This window comes from Microcaecilia unicolor, chromosome 1, assembly GCF_901765095.1.
Source record: "Microcaecilia unicolor chromosome 1, aMicUni1.1, whole genome shotgun sequence".
Lineage (NCBI taxonomy): Eukaryota > Metazoa > Chordata > Amphibia > Gymnophiona > Siphonopidae > Microcaecilia > Microcaecilia unicolor.
Window position 1 is genome coordinate 683,857,037 of NC_044031.1, and position 19,504 is coordinate 683,876,540.

The following is a 19,504-nucleotide window of genomic DNA, read 5'->3' on the forward strand; positions in this document are numbered from 1 at the left end:
AACTGACAAATATATCTCAGGAGTCGGGTTGTTTACAATGCATTTAAACAAACACAAAATGCTTTCCTATTTAATACATCAAAAAGAAGTATATCCTCACATGAACTAGATAAATGAACAACACCAATAACCATGACACCTGCAACCAAACTGCATTAAAAAAAAAAAAAGAAGAAGCCTGAAGGAATAATGCTGCCGTTACCATCTTACAAGTAGGATTAAGAATGTGCAAACTTATCTCTAATTCCCTCAAGCTCTACTAGCAGCAGGTCCTCCAGAAAAGCTTTGGAGTTTGTTGCAGGAGCAATTTTCAGGGCAGTAGCAACCTGATGCACTGCTTACGCATCTTATGAATTCTGAATCCATTGTACCTGCATTGCTAGACTTCACAGTGACATCCAAAGCCAACTTGGTAAGGGAGGTGGAAGAATTTTGTGGTGAAAGACTGACAAGAGGGAAAAAGTGTTCTGCCCTACTATGGATTGACTTAAAGTTTTTCTCCTGTTGCTGGGGGTGGTGGTTACAGTGGGGGCCACACCAGGGGCCTTAAGGAATCACCAGAGGCCCATGGACTCATCTATTGGACAGTGTCTTGAAACAGCCACCTCTGCTTCCTGCTCCAGCTGCATTTCCCCAGGCAAAACGCATAGAGATTTTGAAGAATGTAGCCAAGGGCAATCAAATTTAGCAGACAGAAACATGGTGTATTACTCCCTGAAGCAATAAGCCTAACCAGCTAGATTAGACTGCAAAAGGTATTCTCATGGTGAACCTCATGACAAACTAAATTTTTCTTTTTTGTTTTTTGTTGCAAACAAGTATCAGTTCCTCAGAACTGCTTGTGTGTGGGAGCTACTTGCAAATGTAAGAGATTAGCATTTGCTGCTCCTTCAGATTTTTATGTTGTATTTTTTTAACATAAAATTGTCATAACCATGGTGTGGAAACTCATATATGTGCGGTCTGAATTTTAAGAAGTTCAAAATCCACATCTTAGCAACATCCTTAGAAACGCACTTAGAAACATCCTTAAAAACACGTAGAAAAAAAAGACAGCAACAGCCTTCCACCATTGTTAAGAAATCAAGGCTAAGAAACCTAGTAAACCTAGTTCATTTCTTCTCCCTCCCCCATCTCTCCTCCCTACTGAAAGTGATCCGGGAAATGTGTGTTGTGAAAATATAATTTAATTAGCTCTGGCTGTCTTTCTCCCTTCTCTCTTTGCCACCAGTGTTTCTCTTGATTTCCCATCGGGTTCACACAATTCCTGATCACTGGGAACTGATGGGCAAGAATTAATTCTGGGGGAAAAGAAGGAGATAAGGGGTTGAGTGGCAGTGAAGGATTGAGGGAGGGTGGAAAGGGTCTGATGGAGTGGCCTATGAAGCTGGTTTAAAAAAAAAAAATTATAGAGATCCTTCCAGTCCTCCCTATTCCTTGCCAAACAGGACTATTAGACCCAATTGACTAATTCTCTCAGCTCCAACCCTCGTCGCCTCTTCGCCACCCTTAACTCCCTCCTCAAAGTGCCCTCCATCCCCCCCCCCCCTCACTCTCCTCAATCACTGGCTGACTACTTCCGCAACAAGGTGCAAAAGATCAACCTTGAGTTCACTATCAAGCCACCTCCTCCTCTTCACCCTTCAACCCACTCCCTCAACCAACCAACCCAGGCCGCCACCTCCTCTTTTCCTGACATCACCGAAGAGGAAACCGCCCACCTTCTTTCCTCCTCTAAATGCACCACTTGTTCATCTGATCTCATCCCCACCAACTTACTTAACACCATCTCTCCTACTGTCACCCCCCCCCATCTGTCATATCCTCAACCTCTCCCTCTCGGTATTGGCAGCAGAGGCCATCTTAGTAGGCTCATATTAAGAGCAAGCATTGACAGCAGCGGGGTCATGTGTTGCCGGGTGCATGGAGGCACAGGCAGGCACAGGGGACTTCCTTTCTCCTGAGTGGGATTCCCGCTCTGAGGCATCGGGCATGTACGCCATTTTCTTTTGCTGCCTCCTGATGCGGCTTCTGCTTTCTGGCTGTTGGCTGCATTGGCAGCTTCGCAATCAGCTGGACTGCAGGGTTCATCTTTAGGGGTCTGCCTCTGCTATGGGTACCCCTTCAGGCTTTGTACCAACCTCTCCTGATTTGGGGGAATTGTTCTCTGCCCGTATTTCGTCCTTTTTCTCCACGTCCACTGGTTGAAGTGGCTTTTGCCCCCTCAGCATTTGTCTGTAGCCCGCCCCCTTTGGAAGTTTCTTCAGGTACAGAAGTAGCTTTACTACCCTCTGTTGTAGATCCGGTGTTCCAGGAGAGGCAGCTGGGTGCAACATTGGAGTTGGGGTCCTTGGGACCCCTCTCTGGTTCCCCTTCAGTAGGCTCGGGGGAGTTTTTTTACACCCATCTCGGGCGAATGGGTTCTAGATGGCAAGATTTTCCAGAAGGAATCTGATGGTCCTCCTGCGGTGTGCCTTGTTCTTTAGGATGCACGCCAGCTGATCTATGGGGCTGGGGTCTTCTGACCTTTCCTCCCAGTCCATTCTGCTGATCCATATGCCTATATGTTGCAGAAGTCTGGTTGGGGAACTGACAGTTTCTTTTTAGTTCAGCCTTTGGAGATCTCTGGCTTGTTCCCTGTCTGTCTACACTGATGAACCCTGCCTCGAAGAGGGGATGTTTACTCCCCAGTTCAGCAGTAGGGTCCATTGCTTTCCTGTCTTCCTCTATTCGGAGGGAGTCTTTTGAGGGCAGTCCCGTTCTGCACAGAGGCAGCAATAATCACCTGAGCTGGAAAACCATGTTTGCCTAAGTGGGTGCATTGATGGCAGCAGTTTCCAGTAGGCCTCACTGTCTGTGGCGAGTTAAGATTTTCTTATAGTTCCTGCGTTTGCTAAAGTCTGTTTCTGGTGTGGGAAACAGTGAACAGCATCAAAGCAGGGCTCCTTGTGTTGGATCTCAGAAAGGGCCTATTTAGTATTTTTATTTACAGACTTTTTTGGTCACCCTCAGTTGTTTTTTTTTTTTTTCTCTGAGGGCAGTTGCTTAAACACCCTGAAAGTTTCCCTCACTTCCTTTGTGGAACTCTCTTTATATTGGCAGTATAGGTATTGCCTACAGGCACACCACCCTGAGTGTGCCTGATCTCCTCCAGGGTTGCCAGGTGGAAAATTTTTTTCCCACCCAATCCAGCCTAAAAACAGCCCAAAACCCGCCCAAACTCAAACCCCGCCCCTGACACCCCCGCCCCTGCTGTCATCGGCCCCGCCTCCCCGTCATTGGCCCCGCCCAGAACGTCACTAACCCCGCCCCCCGCGGCCGAAAAAAAAACGCCTGAAAACCGCGGAAAAGAAAAAAATGAAGCCCAAAAAACCGCGACCCGCCGCGGGCAAAAACTGCCTGTGGCGGGTCGCCAAACTGCCCATCTGGCAACACTGATCTCCTCTGATCTCTGAAGCTCAGCACAGTTGGCCCTGGTTTCTACTTCTTTGGGAGACTGTGATTTCCAGGTGCTGTAGGTTTTCTTTTTTCTTTTTTTTTTCTGCACCTTGCCTTTGGCTCCAGGTTTCTGTGGGAAATGTTACATATTGTTGTTTTCTGGGGCTAATGCTCTGGTCTCCATGGTAACCATGGAACCTCAGTGCGGCCATGGGGACATTATCTCCAGGTGCAGTATTTTCAGCAAAATAGTTTTTGGTTTTTTTTTTTTTCTGGAAGATGGCTAGCTTTCAATCTGAAGGTCACAGGTTTAAGGCTGGTTTGTGCATCATATTAGACGCAGTGGCCCTCGGCTCCTTTTCAAATGGGGCATATTTTACTTCACTCTCCCATATTGCTTGCCTTGACAAGCAGTTCATTGCATAGCTGGGACAACTAACACTACACTACAGTGCCAACGGTTAGCTATATTGGTTTCCCACAGCAGCTCTCCTCTTCTAGTATTGCACTCTGTCACTGATCAAGCTATTGCATACCAGCTCCAGCCTCCGCTGTATCTGCGGTACCTCTAGCTAGCTGTATGTTGTAGTGTCTCTAAGGCTTTTTATTGTAGTTTTGCATTTTTTTTCTTTGTATTGGACAGCTAGCTATATTGCAGAGCTACTTCAATTTAGAATTCATCCCTGTTCTCCTCTAGGAAGCATTTCTGCTCCTTCCCCTTTGGCCCCCTTATCTGCGATTTCTTTGGTTGGCTGTTCTGGGCCTTCATATTCAGTTCCGGGCTTTGCCTTTTGGCATGGCTACGGCTCCACACACCTTTTCCTAGGTTTGGGAGTGTTGCGACATTGTCCGCAAGGGTGACATCTGAGTGCACCCCGCTCTAGATGAGTACCGAGGATCAATCTGACTCTCTCCGGGTCCTCTCACTGTTGGAATCCTTGGGCTGGGTGGTCACCCTTCAGATGAGCCACCTTGTCCTGTTCCATTCAGCTCTGGTATGGTTTTTTGTTTTCTTGACCGAGGACTGGAGGGTTTAGCTTCAGACTCAGGTGCGCGGTCTGCTTGGGGCGCCGAGTCCTCAGGCCTGGCAATATGTTCGTGTCTTGGGCTCTTTGGCAGCCACTTTGGAGGTAGTGCTGTGGGCTCCTGCTCACATGCGACATCTGCAGCTCTCGCTTCTCAGCAGATGGTCACCAGTGTCCTAGTAGTGTCAGTGGCATCTTCTGTGGCTGTTCTTGGCACAGCTGCCCATGAACTGGTGCTCCACAATTCCTCCCTGTGGAAGGGATGCTTTGGCACCTCCGCAGTGGATGGTGGTGGTTATGGATGCAAGCCTCTCGGGCTGGAGAACCCTTTGCCACCTTCCGCCTCCGGGGCGGTGGATGGCACGGGAGACTGTGTGGCCAATCTCCCTCCTGGACCTGCTTTTGGTGCTGTACCTCTTCTAGCCTTTCGGGACATGTTGCAGGCCAGGCGGTGCTTGTGCCATTGGAGAACATGATGGCGATGGCTGCTGCTTTGACAGGGTGGGATTTAGAGTCAGGCCCTGGCCACCAGGGCATGTCGCCCCATGGAGTAGCAGAGGACCTCATGTTAAATTTCTCTGTGGCCCACTTTGTGGGCTTTTCCTACATTGAGTACTCTTTTTCTGTCGTCTTCTCCTGGTCTCGGCGGAATTGTTATTCTGCACCAGTGCTTCTCCAGTTTGACCTCAGGTAGAGAGCTCTGGAGGTGGATCTGATGGTGTCCCGGCTGGATGCAAAGGTGCCTTCTTTCTTCTGTCATCAGAGAGAGGGTGATTCAGCAGGGCTGGTTGTTAAGCTGCTTCTTTTCCCGGAGGACGTTCTTCGATAGTGTTTTCTCAATTGCCTCTGTGGCAGAGTTCTTTTTGGATCCCTCGCCACTGGGGTCGAGTCATTCTGGTAGCTCTGAATTGGCCATGGCGCCCTTGGTATTCAGATCTGGTGTGGCTCCTGGTGGTTCCTCCATTTCGGATTCTATTCAACTCTGGGCTCTTCCTTCATGGTCTGTTAGAGTGAAGGATCCCTCTCACTTTGGTCTTACGGCCTGGTTTTTGAAGAGGTCGACTCTGAGGAACAGAGTTCTTCAGACACAGTGATTGCTGATGTATTGTGAGCTTGTAGGCAGTCCACTTTGACTGTGTATTCTAGTGTGTAGAGGATTTTTTAAGGCATAGTATATGGCCTACGCTTGGTCTTCATTGCGGGCGTCTGTTCCTCAGCGATTGGTTCTTGTTGCAGAAGGCCCTGGCCTCTAATTAGCTTTGGGTGCAGGTGGTGGTAGCCTGCTTCTGGGAGAGAGTGTCAGGCTCTCCTCTGACTTCGCACCCGGATGTGGTGTATTTCTTGTGGAGAGCTTTGCTTCTCTGCTGCTGTGACCTTGTTTGCTGAAGCCTCGTTCTTGTTCTTCGAACCTAGCTTAGGGCTCCTTGTCTACCGAGCTTTGCTTCAGACTCCTTTTGATCCTTTGCAGAAGACTTTGCTTAGGAGCTTACTCGTGAGTGACGTTCTTAGTTGCCAATTCTTCAGCACGCAGAGTGTCCGAATTTTTAGCACTGCCGTGCCAAGCTGCTTTGTAATTTGCTGAGTCTGGAGTGACCTGCGTGCGGTTCCTCCTTTTCTTACCGACTGTGGTTTGGCTTTTCTTCATCAGCCCCTTTCTTCCCTCCGTTTGGGAGGGGGATTTTCATGAGGAGTAGACGGCACTTCATCGTCTTGATGTTCGGAGGGTTCTCCTCCCGGCATTCACAGATGTCGCATGTTTTTTCAGCGTTCGGATCCTCTCTTTGTCCTTCTCGCTGGTCCTTGCCATGGGACAGCAGCCTCTGATCCGACTATTTTTTTGTTGGATTGTAGATACTTTGTTTTTGAGGATTTTTTTGGAAGGTCGCGTCCCGCAGGTGGTGCACCCTTGCTCTACGAGGTTGCTGTCTATCTTTTGGGTGGAATGGATATGCTTTCGCTATTCGTATGCTGCCTCAGCAGCGACAGTTCTGTCTCAGGGAGCGACGACTGCTGATTGCTTTGGTACATCCCACCAGTTCCTGGATTCATCTGCTGCATTTTTTTTTGTTACATTAAGGAAGGTAAAATTATGCCTTACCTGCTGATAATTTTCTTTCCTTTAGCAGTAGTAGATGAATCCAGGATCCCACTCTCTGTCAGCCGCGATTGTTTTGCCTGTCTGTTCTTGTCCTGGTCTTTTAAAAAAAAAAAAGAGAGAGAACAGAAACCACTGAAGAGTCCATTGCGGAGTCCATTGCAGTCGTGGTTTCTCTAAGTCGGACTGACGAGTTTCTGTTGTGTTTGGTTGGTGAGGAAGGCTTCCTGGTTTCTTGTCTGATTCTGTTTGGTGATGAGACATATACTGAAGGGAAGGAAGAGCTGACCGTCTGGTATCACTGCCTTCAGCTTTGTAATCTCTATCTCCACCGGCTGGTAGATGGACACAACCCGTCAGTTCCTGGATTCATCTGCTGCTACTAAAGGAAAGAAAATTATCAGCAGGTAAGGCATAATTTTACCATCCTGTTTATAACTTTCTGTAGTTGAAGTCTACAGAACTGCACACAGTACTCTAAATGGTGCCTCACCAGAGACTTCTACAAGGGCCCTAGCACATCTTCTTTTTTTTTTTTTTTTTTTTAATGCAGGTCAGCCCTCTCTTTATGCACCCAGGCATCCTTCTAGCTTTGACTGTTGCTTTTTCTACCTGTTTGTATCTGATGACCTTAAAGCTTCCAATCACTCCCAAGTACCTCTCTTCCTTCGTACACAGAAGCACTATAAGCTCTTTGAGCAGGGACTGTCTTTCTTCTATGTTTGTGTAGCACTGCGTACGCCTTGTAGCGCTATAGAAATGCTAAATAGTAGTAGTAGTAATATTGTACCGTTCCCTCGGATTCTTATGATCCAAGTGCATGACCCTGCATTTTTTAGCATTAAATCTTAGTTGCCAAATATAGGACCATTCTTCCAACTTCGCTAGGTCCTTCCTCATGTCATTCACACCCTCCGCTGTGTCCACCCTGCTGCAGAGTTTGGTATCATCCGCAAAGAGACAAACCTTGCCAGACAGCCCTTCCGCAGTATTGCTGTCAAAAGACGTTAAAAAGAGCTAGCTCAAGGACCGATCCCTGCAGTACTCCACTGATAACAGTAGTAGTCTAGTGGTTAGTGCAGTGGACTTTGATCCTGGGGAACTGGGTTCAGTTCCCACTGCAGCTCCTTGTGACTCTGGGCAAGTCACTTAACCCTCCATTGTCCCAGGTACAAATAAGTACCTGTATATAATGTAAACTGCTTTGAATGTAGTTGAAAAAAACCACAGAAAAGGCGGTATATTAAGTCCCATTCCCTTTCCCTTTCCCCCTTTCTTCGGAGCAAGCTCCATTTACCACTACCTTCTGTCTCCTTCCATTCAACCAATTTTTAACCCATACCGAGGGCACTCAATTTATTCATCAGTCACCTATGCAGCACTGTGTCAAAGGCTTTGCTGAAATCTAAGTATACCACATCTAGCGCCCCTCCCACACCCAACTGTTTGGTCACCCAGTCGAAGAAATCAGATTTCTCTTACAATACCTGCCTCTAGTCAAGCCATGCTGCCTCAGGTCCTTCATTCCATTCAGTTTGAGAAACCTCACAGTCCTCTGCTTTAGAAGCACTTCCGTTAGTTTACTCACCACGAGGTCAAACTGACCAGTCTGTAACTCCCAACCTCCTCCTCCTTCCACTCTTGTGCAGCGGGACCACATCCACCCTTCTCCAGTCCTCCGGGTCAAGTTCTGCATTGAAGAGGTCAGTCAGAGGAGCCACCAGAACCTCTCCGAGTTCCTTGAGCACCCTCAGGTATATCGCATCAAGCCCCATCACTTTGTCTACTTTTAGTTTAGCTAGATTCTCACAAACACAGTCTTCTGTGAACAGGTCTTGGTCTACCATACATCCATCCCCTTTAGCCTTTGTTTTCTGCAGTCCTACCCCTGGCCTTTCATCCATGGATACAGAGCAGAAATAATTGCTAAGCAGTTCAGCTTTATCCTTATCTTCCACATATTCCTCCCCATCTTTGAGGCTTGCAACACTATTATGGAACTTCCTCCTGTCACATATCTGAAAAAGACTTATCCCCCAATTTTACCTTATTAGCTATCTTTTCTTCCATTTGCCATTTTACTTTCCTGACAGCTTTTTTTCCCAGCTTCTCTTAGCTTATCCAGGTATTCTCGCCTGTGTTCTTCTTTTGGAGGCTAATCTCCTTTCCCTTATCTTTTCTACTACTACGTTTGAGAACCAGAGCGGCCTTCTTTTCCTCTTACTTTTATGTAATTTTCAAACATAAAGGTTAGTTGCCTTTAATATAGCTCCTTTCAGTCTTGTCCATTGCTGTTCTACTCCCTTCAGCTGTTCCCATCCTACTAACTGTTCCTTGAGAAATTCCCCCCCATCTCGGCGAAGTTAGTTCTTTTGAAATCCAGGACCTTCAATCTCGAATGAGCCCTCTCCCCTGTCTTAATATTGAACCACACCATTCGGTGATCACTAGATGCCAAATGGTCTTCCACCTTGACGTCAGAAACATTCTCTCCGTTTGCAGGCACCTGGTCCAAAATGGCTCCATCCCATAGGTTTACAGTTGCGGTTACAGTTCATCACATAAAGGGATAGAGGAGATATTTATATATATCTCCCGGATTCTATATAGGCTGTCAAAATTTGTGTGTGGATCCCAGATGCATGCGGAAATCAATTATTGGCATTAATTGGCACTTATGCATGGATCTGCCTATGCACTATTCTATAACCAAGTGTCTAAATTCCATAGCATGCAAATCAAAGGGGGGTGTGGCCATAGGAGGGGCATGAACAGGTGTTCCCAGAAATTAGGCACAATGTTATAGAATTCTTGGATTTCTACACCCAGCTGCCATCAGTTGAGTGCCAGTATTTACACCCACTTATGGCTGACGTAAGTCCTCCTGCCTAAAGTTGGGTGCGGGAATCCATGCTAAGTGCTATTCTATAAAGGTTACTTAGCACTGAGACCTTTTATTGAATTGACGCTTAGCACAAATTTTAACAATGCCTAACTTTGGGCATCATTTACTGAATCAGGCCCACAGAGGACAAACCCATAACAGGGTACCCACTATGGGCTCGATCCTATATATGGCACCAAAATATGCATGGTTTATAGAAAGCACTTATGTCTGGGAATCGCGCCTAACTTTAGGTCTGGCCATTTGCACCAATTGAAATGTGGTGCAAATGTATGCGCATATTCCTGTTATACAACAACGTGTTAATTTTAGGAATGCCCCTGTTCAGTCCATGTCCCTCCCATTTCCGCACCCCTCTTTTTTCAGGTCATGTGTAAATGCCAAATCTAATTGGTGTCAGGGAGGATAGAACCATACCAGAGAGGCTGAATGAGTTATGTGCTTTGGTCCTTACTGAAGAGAATGTAAGAGATCTACCTTTACTAGAGAGAGTTTTCATGGGTGGTGATGTGGAGGAACTGAAATTTTTTTGTGAACCTGGAAAATGCAGTGAGTCAAATTGACAAATTTAAAGGGCAGCAAATCACCTGGACCAAAGGGTATACATCCCAGGGCACTGAAAGAACTCAAATATGAAATTGCAGATCTATTGTTGGTGATTTGTAACATGTTAAAAAATCGGTAAGACCTGAAGATTGGAGGGTGGCCAGTGTATTGCCCTACTCTTAAAAAGGATCCAGGGGTGATCTGGGAAATTACAGACCAATAAACCTGATGTCCGTGCCAGGCAAAATAGTGAAAACTATTATAAAGAATAAAATCACTGAACATGTAGATAAATGTGGTTTAATGGGTCAGAGCCAAAATAGGCTCAGCCAAGGGAAGTCTTGCTCACCAGTTTGCTTCATTTCTTTGAATGCATGAATAAACGTGTGGATAAATGTGAGCTGGTTGATGTAGGTGATCATTTTTAAAGCTCATAGACTTACGTAGTAACATGTAACTTTGTAAGTCTGTGTTTTGAAAATGAGCTTCATAGTGTATCTAGATTTTCAGAAAGTGTTTGACAAAGTCCCTCATGAAATTTCTGAGAAAATTAAAAACCCTTGGGATAGGAGGCAGTGTTCTGTTGTGGATTAAGAATTTGTTGATGGATAGAAAACAGAGAGGATAAGATTAAATGGCGTAATTCTCTCAGTGGAGGAGGGTGAATAGTGGAGTGCCCTAGGGATCTATATTGGGACCGGTGCTATTTAACACATTTTTAATAATCTGGAAATGGGAATGATGAGTGAGGAGATTTAAATTTGCAGACAACACAAAACTATTCAAAGTTGTTAAAAAGGTTTGGGCAAGTTCCTGGAGGAAAAGTCCATAATCTGTTATTGAGATAGACATGAGGAAGCCACTGCTTGACCTGGGATCGGTAGCACGGAATGTTGCTATTACTTGAGACCTAAATTGGCCACTTTTGGAAGCAGGATACTGGGCTAGATGGACCATTGGTTTGATCCAGTATGGCTATTCTTATGCCTTATGTTCTTAGGAGGTGTGCATGCTCCATAGCTTCTGCTGTTATCGTAAGTGCTTTTTTTAAGCTCCCAAACCCTTGGGGACTATGATGCACTTCCACTGATCAAGAAAACAATCGGCAGTCTGTTTAAAGAAGAAAAATGAACTAGAAGCTAGTGCACAAACTATACAGAATTGCCTCAACTGTTGTCACCATGAAAAAAGCATGAACCTGTTTCCGAGACTTTAATACGATTTTCTCCATTGTGTGACAGATTAAGAATCACTTAGGTTGGAGTGTAAGCCTATGTCAGATTTTTGTACGACTGTTGCTATCATGAGAACTTGACCAGCTGACTGAACAGCCCATACAATTGATGGGAAAGAAGAAAGTTGTACATGACGTGAAAGCTTTTATTTCACTCAGTGTAACCCCTGGTCAAAGGCACTGTTTTCTAGGGTGTATAGCTCCACAGCATTGCTTAGGCAGCCATTAACACTGCATCTCAGGTTGCATACAACTGGGTAGAGAAAGTGTACAAGCTAGTGGAGTTTATCTGGCGCTGCAAGCTTGTTCAGCATTTATGGTCTGTTTCTGTGTGCTGATCTTGCAGTGTGCAAGATGAGCACACAGGAAACATAGGCCGTGGATTTTGAATAAGCTTGCAGTGCCAACACACAGCAGCATTAGTGGAAAATGCAGCCATGAAGCAGCAGCAGGTCATGAATAGCAAGTGTGTGGGGATTCAACCTCCATTCTGGTGAGCCATTTTGCAGTTTGTGTGTGGAGGAGGATGATAAAGAAGTAAGGAAGAGGATAAGCTGAAAGGGGTGGGGGTCAGAGGCCATTGGATAAGGGAGAGGATACGCTAAAAGGGGTGGGGGCAGAGAGGCTATTGGATTGGGAGAGGGTATCTGGGGAAGGAAGTAAATGCTGGAGGAGGGGTAAAGAACAGATGCTAGAGAGAGGAGAAGAAATCATGCAGTAAATGCTATGGGAAAGCAAAGAAGTGGCAGGGAAAATGCTGGGGGGGGGGGGGGGAGAAAAGGGGAAGTGAGGAAGAAGGCAGAAGGGTAGATATGGGGGGGAATTGATGGCAAGAGATAAAATGGAAATGATGTGAGAGACATAGAAGGGATGGGTAGGGCAGTGGTGTGAAAGATAAGGAAGAGAGCTTGGGAATCTGGTGGTAGTACTGTGCTCATGAGAGGGGAGAGTAAGACCCCTTCTCCCACTGGTCATGTGAAAATATGGTTAGCCCAACAATAGAGCACACCTGCAGATTCTATTAAAAAAAAAAAAAAAAGAGGGTGACATTTGGTCAAAGGTTGTTTGCTCTGATAACTAGACTGAGTTACAAGGGCAATATCAAATAGCAGAAATAACACCCAGCTAACTGGGAGTTTAGTGATTTGAGAGCCCAGAAAAAAAACAGGAGGAAACTAGTGGGCTCATAAATGACTCAGAGTCTGTGTCATTTCGGAGAATTATGGGTTGAGAATTAGACGCTTGTTGAAGGCTTGGGTTGTTGTGGGTTTTTTTTTTTTTGGGGGGGGGGGGGGGGTTGTGTGTGTGTTTTTAACAGTATTGATAGATTTGACGTTTATACTGTTCTGATTATGTAAGGTATTACTTTTTTGTAATTTTTATAGTTCTCTTGTTACGCCATTATGCATTTCGTATTTTGGGGGTTTTTTTTCCTTCTGTTATCCAGATTGTACCTTTTCTTGGTTAAGTGGATTTATAACCATTGTAATTAAATGACTTGTTTCATTTGTCTTGTATATGAAGTTTGTAACCAAAACTAAATCTTCATTCTCCTTTCAGAGCAAACCCACACAACTGGAGAGTAAATGCTCTCCTTCAATCATTTCCAAAGAGAATGGCTTACACTTAGAGGATGAGGAGCGGGACCTATTTGCAGGTAAAGGTCTACTTGGATAATGTCACATAACAAAAAATGCAAGACTGGAAAACAGCACGTCTCTAAAGTAACTCATTCCAAACACTTTTTGAGACCTAAGAGCTTCTACTACTTAATTGTCGGATCTTAGAGTACATGTAAGCAAGCAATTGCATTTTGGTTCTGGGTTTCATGGTCTTCAAGGCTGTAAGTATTGACTATAAATATGGAAGCAAACTTTCCAGCTCAAGAGTTGTAATAGTATGAATTTAATCCTGTTTAATAGGAACACCCACACAAAACAACAAAAGAGGCAGAAGAAGACCAAAAAACCAGACTGAAACCACAGATAGTAAGAGCACCAAAGAAGTTTTTATTTGGACCCTACACGGTCCATGTTTCGGCCAAAAGGCTTTCAGGGGTCTAAAACAAAACAAAGATAAAACGTAACGTACATAACGCATAAAAACATATACATATATATTGTGATAAAGTCACCTCCAGGATAGTTGGGTTAAGGCAGCTTCAGTCTGAACTACAAGTCCCAGAAGCCATTGTAGGCAAGGAGCCAGGGGGTGAGATGGAAAACCCGGACTGGACTCCTAGCTGCAATAGGGGAAGACATGGGTGTAAGCTGGCAGGTTGTGTAGAGTGGCTGCCACTAGGTGGAAAGAGAGTTAGGAAACCCTGTGTGCAGGAGCTCATCATTGGTCTCATTAATTTAATGCTCAACTCAGCTGGTTTGGGTGTGAGGAAGCTAATGAGTGGAGAATGATTGGTGGTGGTAGCTGAAGCCAGGGATTGATTAGGCAGGTGGGAAGGAGTCCCAGCAGTGGAGTTCAGTTTAGTTCAGGAGAGAGAAGCAGAAGGAAAGAAGGAGTTGCAGGCTGAAAATCCTTGGGCAAGGAGGTCCCTAAAGTACTGGTAGTTACAGGCTGAAAATCCTTGGGCAGGGAGGTCCCTAAAGTACTGAAGCAGGCTGAAATTCCTTGGGTGAGAGGAAGTCCCTAAAGTATTGAATTCACTGCGAAGCTGATGCAGGGGGAAAACCCTTGGGTAGAAAGAGTCCCTAAAATATTGAACTTTCCTGAAGGTAAAGAGGATAGAAGGTAGAAACTGCTACTTGATGACTGGACTGTGATGATGAACTGAAAGAACTGTGGGTCTTGGGAATTGAATTACTGTTTATTGTGCACTGGACAAAGAGCCCAGACTGGAGCCTGTAGGCCTGTATTGAATCCTGGTATGTGCTATGCTGCTGTTGGAACTGTTTACTAGAAACCTGCATGGAATAAAAGTCCTTAAGATTGAAGTTACGGGTGGACATCTATTTCTTCATTGTGCCGGGAGCCTGTGGCTGGAGGAGATTGTTCTATCCTTGGCTGCACCTAGGGGCACCTGGTTACAATATACATACAGTGGTGGAAATAAGTATTTGATCCCTTGCTGATTTTGTAAGTTTGCCCACTGACAAAGACATGAGCAGCCCATAATTGAAGGGTAGGTTATTGGTAACAGTGAGAGATAGCACATCACAAATTAAATCCGGAAAATCACATTGTGGAAAGTATATGAATTTATTTGCATTCTGCAGAGGGAAATAAGTATTTGATCCCCCACCAACCAGTAAGAGATCTGGCCCCTACAGACCAGGTAGATGCTCCAAATCAACTCGTTACCTGCATGACAGACAGCTGTCGGCAATGGTCACCTGTATGAAAGACACCTGTCCACAGACTCAGTGAATCAGTCAGACTCTAACCTCTACAAAATGGCCAAGAGCAAGGAGCTGTCTAAGGATGTCAGGGACAAGATCATACACCTGCACAAGGCTGGAATGGGCTACAAAACCATCAGTAAGACGCTGGGCGAGAAGGAGACAACTGTTGGTGCCATAGTAAGAAAATGGAAGAAGTACAAAATGACTGTCAATCGACAAAGATCTGGGGCTCCACGCAAAATCTCACCTCGTGGGGTATCCTTGATCATGAGGAAGGTTAGAAATCAGCCTACAACTACAAGGGGGGAACTTGTCAATGATCTCAAGGCAGCTGGGACCACTGTCACCACGAAAACCATTGGTAACACATTACGACATAACGGATTGCAATCCTGCAGTGCCCGCAAGGTCCCCCTGCTCCGGAAGGCACATGTGACGGCCCGTCTGAAGTTTGCCAGTGAACACCTGGATGATGCCGAGAGTGATTGGGAGAAGGTGCTGTGGTCAGATGAGACAAAAATTGAGCTCTTTGGCATGAACTCAACTCGCCGTGTTTGGAGGAAGAGAAATGCTGCCTATGACCCAAAGATCACCGTCCCCACTGTCAAGCATGGAGGTGGAAATGTTATGTTTTGGGGGTGTTTCTCTGCTAAGGGCACAGGACTACTTCACCGCATCAATGGGAGAATGGATGGGCCATGTACCGTACAATTCTGAGTGACAACCTCCTTCCCTCCGCCAGGGCCTTAAAAATGGGTCGTGGCTGGGTCTTCCAGCACGACAATGACCCAAAACATATAGCCAAGGCAACAAAGGAGTGGCTCAGGAAGAAGCACATTAGGGTCATGGAGTGGCCTAGCCAGTCACCAGACCTTAATCCCATTGAAAACTTATGGAGGGAGCTGAAGCTGTGAGTTGCCAAGCGACAGCCCAGAACTCTTAATGATTTAGAGATGATCTGCAAAGAGGAGTGGACCAAAATTCCTCCTGACATGTGTGCAAACCTCATCATCAACTACAGAAGACGTCTGACCGCTGTGCTTGCCAACAAGGGTTTTGCCACCAAGTATTAGGTCTTGTTTGCCAGAGGGATTAAATACTTATTTCCCTCTGCAGAATGCAAATAAATTCATATACTTTCCACAATGTGATTTTCCGGATTTAATTTGTGATGTGCTATCTCTCACTGTTACCAATAACCTACCCTTCAATTATGGGCTGCTCATGTCTTTGTCAGTGGGCAAACTTACAAAATCAGCAAGGGATCAAATACTTATTTCCACCACTGTATATGTACATACACATATATGACGTGAATAAAAGTTAATCATATACAATTTTTATTTCTTATAATGGTGACATTCAAGCACAATTAAAATCATAAAAATGTAAAACTGTATAATATCACAAAGCTTCATAAAAGATAAATGAGGATGCAGTGTATAAAATAATCTAGAATAAGAATAGCAAAGGAAACAGGCAAAAGACTCATATATAGGAATATATGGTAATATCTAGAGCCACAGACAGAGATATATTTGTCAAAAACATGGCAATGTTACACTTTAAAATATGAACACCATAAATGGGTAGTTCACTAAGGGCTACAACTCAGTCACTGTCTTATTCTTTCTTTGAGATAGGTTTTAATTAGATATATCCTTAACTATAGTGATTAACTTCACTCCCCATTTATGGTAGACTTTAGTAGTTAAATTACTACTACTACTACTTAACATTTCTAGAGCGCTACTAGGGTTACGCAGCGCTGTACAATTTAACAAAGAGAGACAGTCCCTGCTCAAAGAGCTTACAATCTAACAGACAAGTGAACGGTCGGTCCGATAGGGGCAGTCAAATTGGGGCAGTCTGGATTCACTGAACGGTAAGGGTTAGGTGCCGAACGCAGCATTGAAGAGGTGGGCTTTAAGCAAAGACTTGAAGACGGGCAGGGAGGGGGCTTGGCGTAAGGGCTCAGGAAGGTTGTTCCAAGCATAGGGTGAGGCGAGGCAGAATAAGCGGAGCCTGGAGTTGGCGGTGGTGGAGAAGGGTACTGAGAAATGTTTTTGACTGATTTTCCTGTAAGATTTTTCTTATTTATATTCTCATGTGTATGGGTTTAAGTGTTTTTCTGTACAAGCGGGTTTTGCTTGGTATTTGTAATTCATAATTTAAATAGCAATTAAAAAAAGGAACACCAACTGAGATATTTCAATCAACATAGGACTAAGTAGATTTGGGTAACTCTGCTATAAACATTGGGATCTTTATCTTCCTTGGAGAGAAATTTGGTCTAGGTCAGTTCTTAGAGATTCTTAGCAAGTCATGTTCTTAATATAGCCACAATGAATATGTAGATGAAAGATTTGCATACATTACCTCCATTGTATGTGAATCTGTTCTGCACATTCATTACAGATATCCTGAAAACCATGGAACTGGAAGTCCTCCAAGAACAAGTTTGGGAGCCATTAGTTAAATTACTTCTTTTCCAACTTCAAAAAAGGGACGTGGAGGGACTAAAGGTTTACTGTATGAAAAGAGAGGAGAAATTAAATAAGTTGGCGATTCACCGCAAAATTGAGCAGTTGGAGAATTATAATAGGAAACTTGACTTGTATTTATTAAACTTTCCTAGGAAGAATGTCTCCTCTGGAATTGTTTATAAAAATATCTGATTGAAAATTTGAAGTTTCCTCCGGAAGCTATTCCTCCTCTTAATAAGATATATTATTTGCCTGATGCCTCTAATAAATGAGAGGGTACACCTGGGTCTTTTGACAATGGACAATCGAAAATAAGATTTGACTAAGTCTTTTTCTGACTTGAAGGAAAGATTGATGTTATTGGTTGCATTGGTTTTTGAACAGGACTTAAATGCTATTATAAGACTTTATTTTTTGGAATAGTCAAGTACAATTTGTGGGCAAAGAATTTGGATTTTTCCAGATTTGACAAGATCAACACAGGAAAGGCGTAAGACTTTTTTTTTCTATCGATGAGAAGAAGCTTGGGGCTTCATATTTATTAGCTTACCCATGTAAAAAGATGTTTGACTTGGTGGATCTTTGGAATAGCCTCTTACCAAGTATCACGTTTCAAGATCAGCCTGTGCCACAAGCATCTGAATGTATTCGATTAATTCTTGCATAGATCCACATTCTTACCAAAGTACCCTATCTTTCTCTATTTATCTCGGATTCTGAGTTGCAGGGCAGCCACTCTTTCTTTCCCATGATGATCATCTCAAAGTGATCGAAGAACGTTCAGATACATCTGTTATGAAAGGAGACTGTTCCATAGGTTGTACAACATGTCAAGGGAAGTTCTTCAGCAAAAAGTGGAACAGAGCTGATACCTTTTGGATTTTCAAAGTTTATAGATGTTCCAAAGGCCACAGTCAGGGTAACCGTTGGACCAGGTGAGGCTCAGGCTGCTGGTGATTAAGGACACCAAAATACCCACCCAGCCTCTGACCTCATCTGGTCTACAGGTTGAGGCTTTTCTTCCCCTCCCTCTAGGTCTGGCATTGCTCCCTCACTTCTCTTACTCCCCTATGATCCTGTAAACTCTACAGGTAACCGGTGGCAGCAACAAGAGCAGTATGAGAGGCTGTCTTTGGCCAGACCCTCGGTCTTCCTTCTTCCGCATCCTGCCTCCTCTGAAGCAGTTTCCTGTGGGAAGGATGTGGCAGAGGGAAGACCCAGCTTGTCATGATGCTGCTGCTGCCACCGCAACCATCACTAACATTTTTACAGGACTGTGAGTAAGCAGTGCTGGACCCATGGAGAAGGGGAAAGGAACTGAATTGGGGGAGAGATGCCAGACATACGGGGGGAGGGAGGGGTGTCAGAAGCAATGCAATGGGGGGGGGGGGGGACACCACTAAAGCAACTTAGGGTGCCACTATCCTTTTGAGCCAGCCTGGCTACAGTGACACACTTATGCTCCACTGTCCACTGCAAGAGCAGCAGATTTAAATATGATAAATGTAATTACTGGTACAGCTGACTGGATTCAACAGGACACAGCTGTAGTAGCTGAATCAGCATTAGAAAACAAAAAAAATAGATTTAGACCACTTGGGAAGAGAGAAATCTTGAGGTAATGGTCATCTTATCTAAGGCGCTAAATGGGGGATCCATTTTATCTGAGCATATGTATTTGACACTTCAGGAGAGGTGGTAGAGTCCAAAACAGTGAGCGAATTAAAATAAGCAGTGGATAGACACAGGGAATGCCTAAACAGAGGATGGAAACACAACATGAGGCTGATGCCAGACAGATTTCTACAATCTGTGTCTTGCAAATGGCAAAAAACAAAAGATTCGTTAACACCAGTTTTGTAGATTGCTTTGTCACGTGCTGCGAGTGATGGTATTGTGCATCTCAGGGGAAGACATCTTGACTGGTAAGTGGAATACTATCAGCTATACTTGGGGATGATATGTGGTTATGACCAAGATTATATCCTGTTTGACTGCCTATATGATTGGCATGGTAGAGACTTGACAATCAGCGTTTAAGCATGGGTGATAGGGGCCCACACAGAGTGGCAGGTGTGGCTCTGGCCACCTTGTTGGGCAGACTGGATCTATCATGCGGGTCTTTGCAGTCATTTACTGTGTACCTCATCCTGTAGACCATGGTCTTCACTCCCTTTTCTCAAGACCCACCAGTAGATCAGATTTTCAGGATACTCCTAATGAGTATACATGCGAGAGCTTTGCATACCTTCTACTTCCATTTTATGCAGATCTCTCGCATGCACATTTTATTAGGGGTATCCTAAAAACATGACCTGTTGGCTGCCCTTGGATTGGGAGCTAGGTGAACAGCAGCAACCCAATGTAGAAGAGACTTCTCCATTTAAGAAGAAAATGTTTTTTCACTGTTTACTATGTG

General features: G+C 44.7%; 1 protein-coding gene across 1 annotated transcript in view; it reads left to right on the plus strand.

Moving 5' to 3' along the window:
• Nucleotides 1-19,504, plus strand: part of SNX1 (sorting nexin 1) — a 142,926-nt gene that overhangs the window by 18,434 nt on the left and 104,988 nt on the right. Inside the window, exon 2 of the mRNA XM_030188008.1 lies at nucleotides 12,804-12,900. Within this exon, the coding sequence (XP_030043868.1) occupies nucleotides 12,804-12,900 (97 nt within the window). The remainder of the gene's footprint in view (nucleotides 1-12,803; nucleotides 12,901-19,504) is intronic.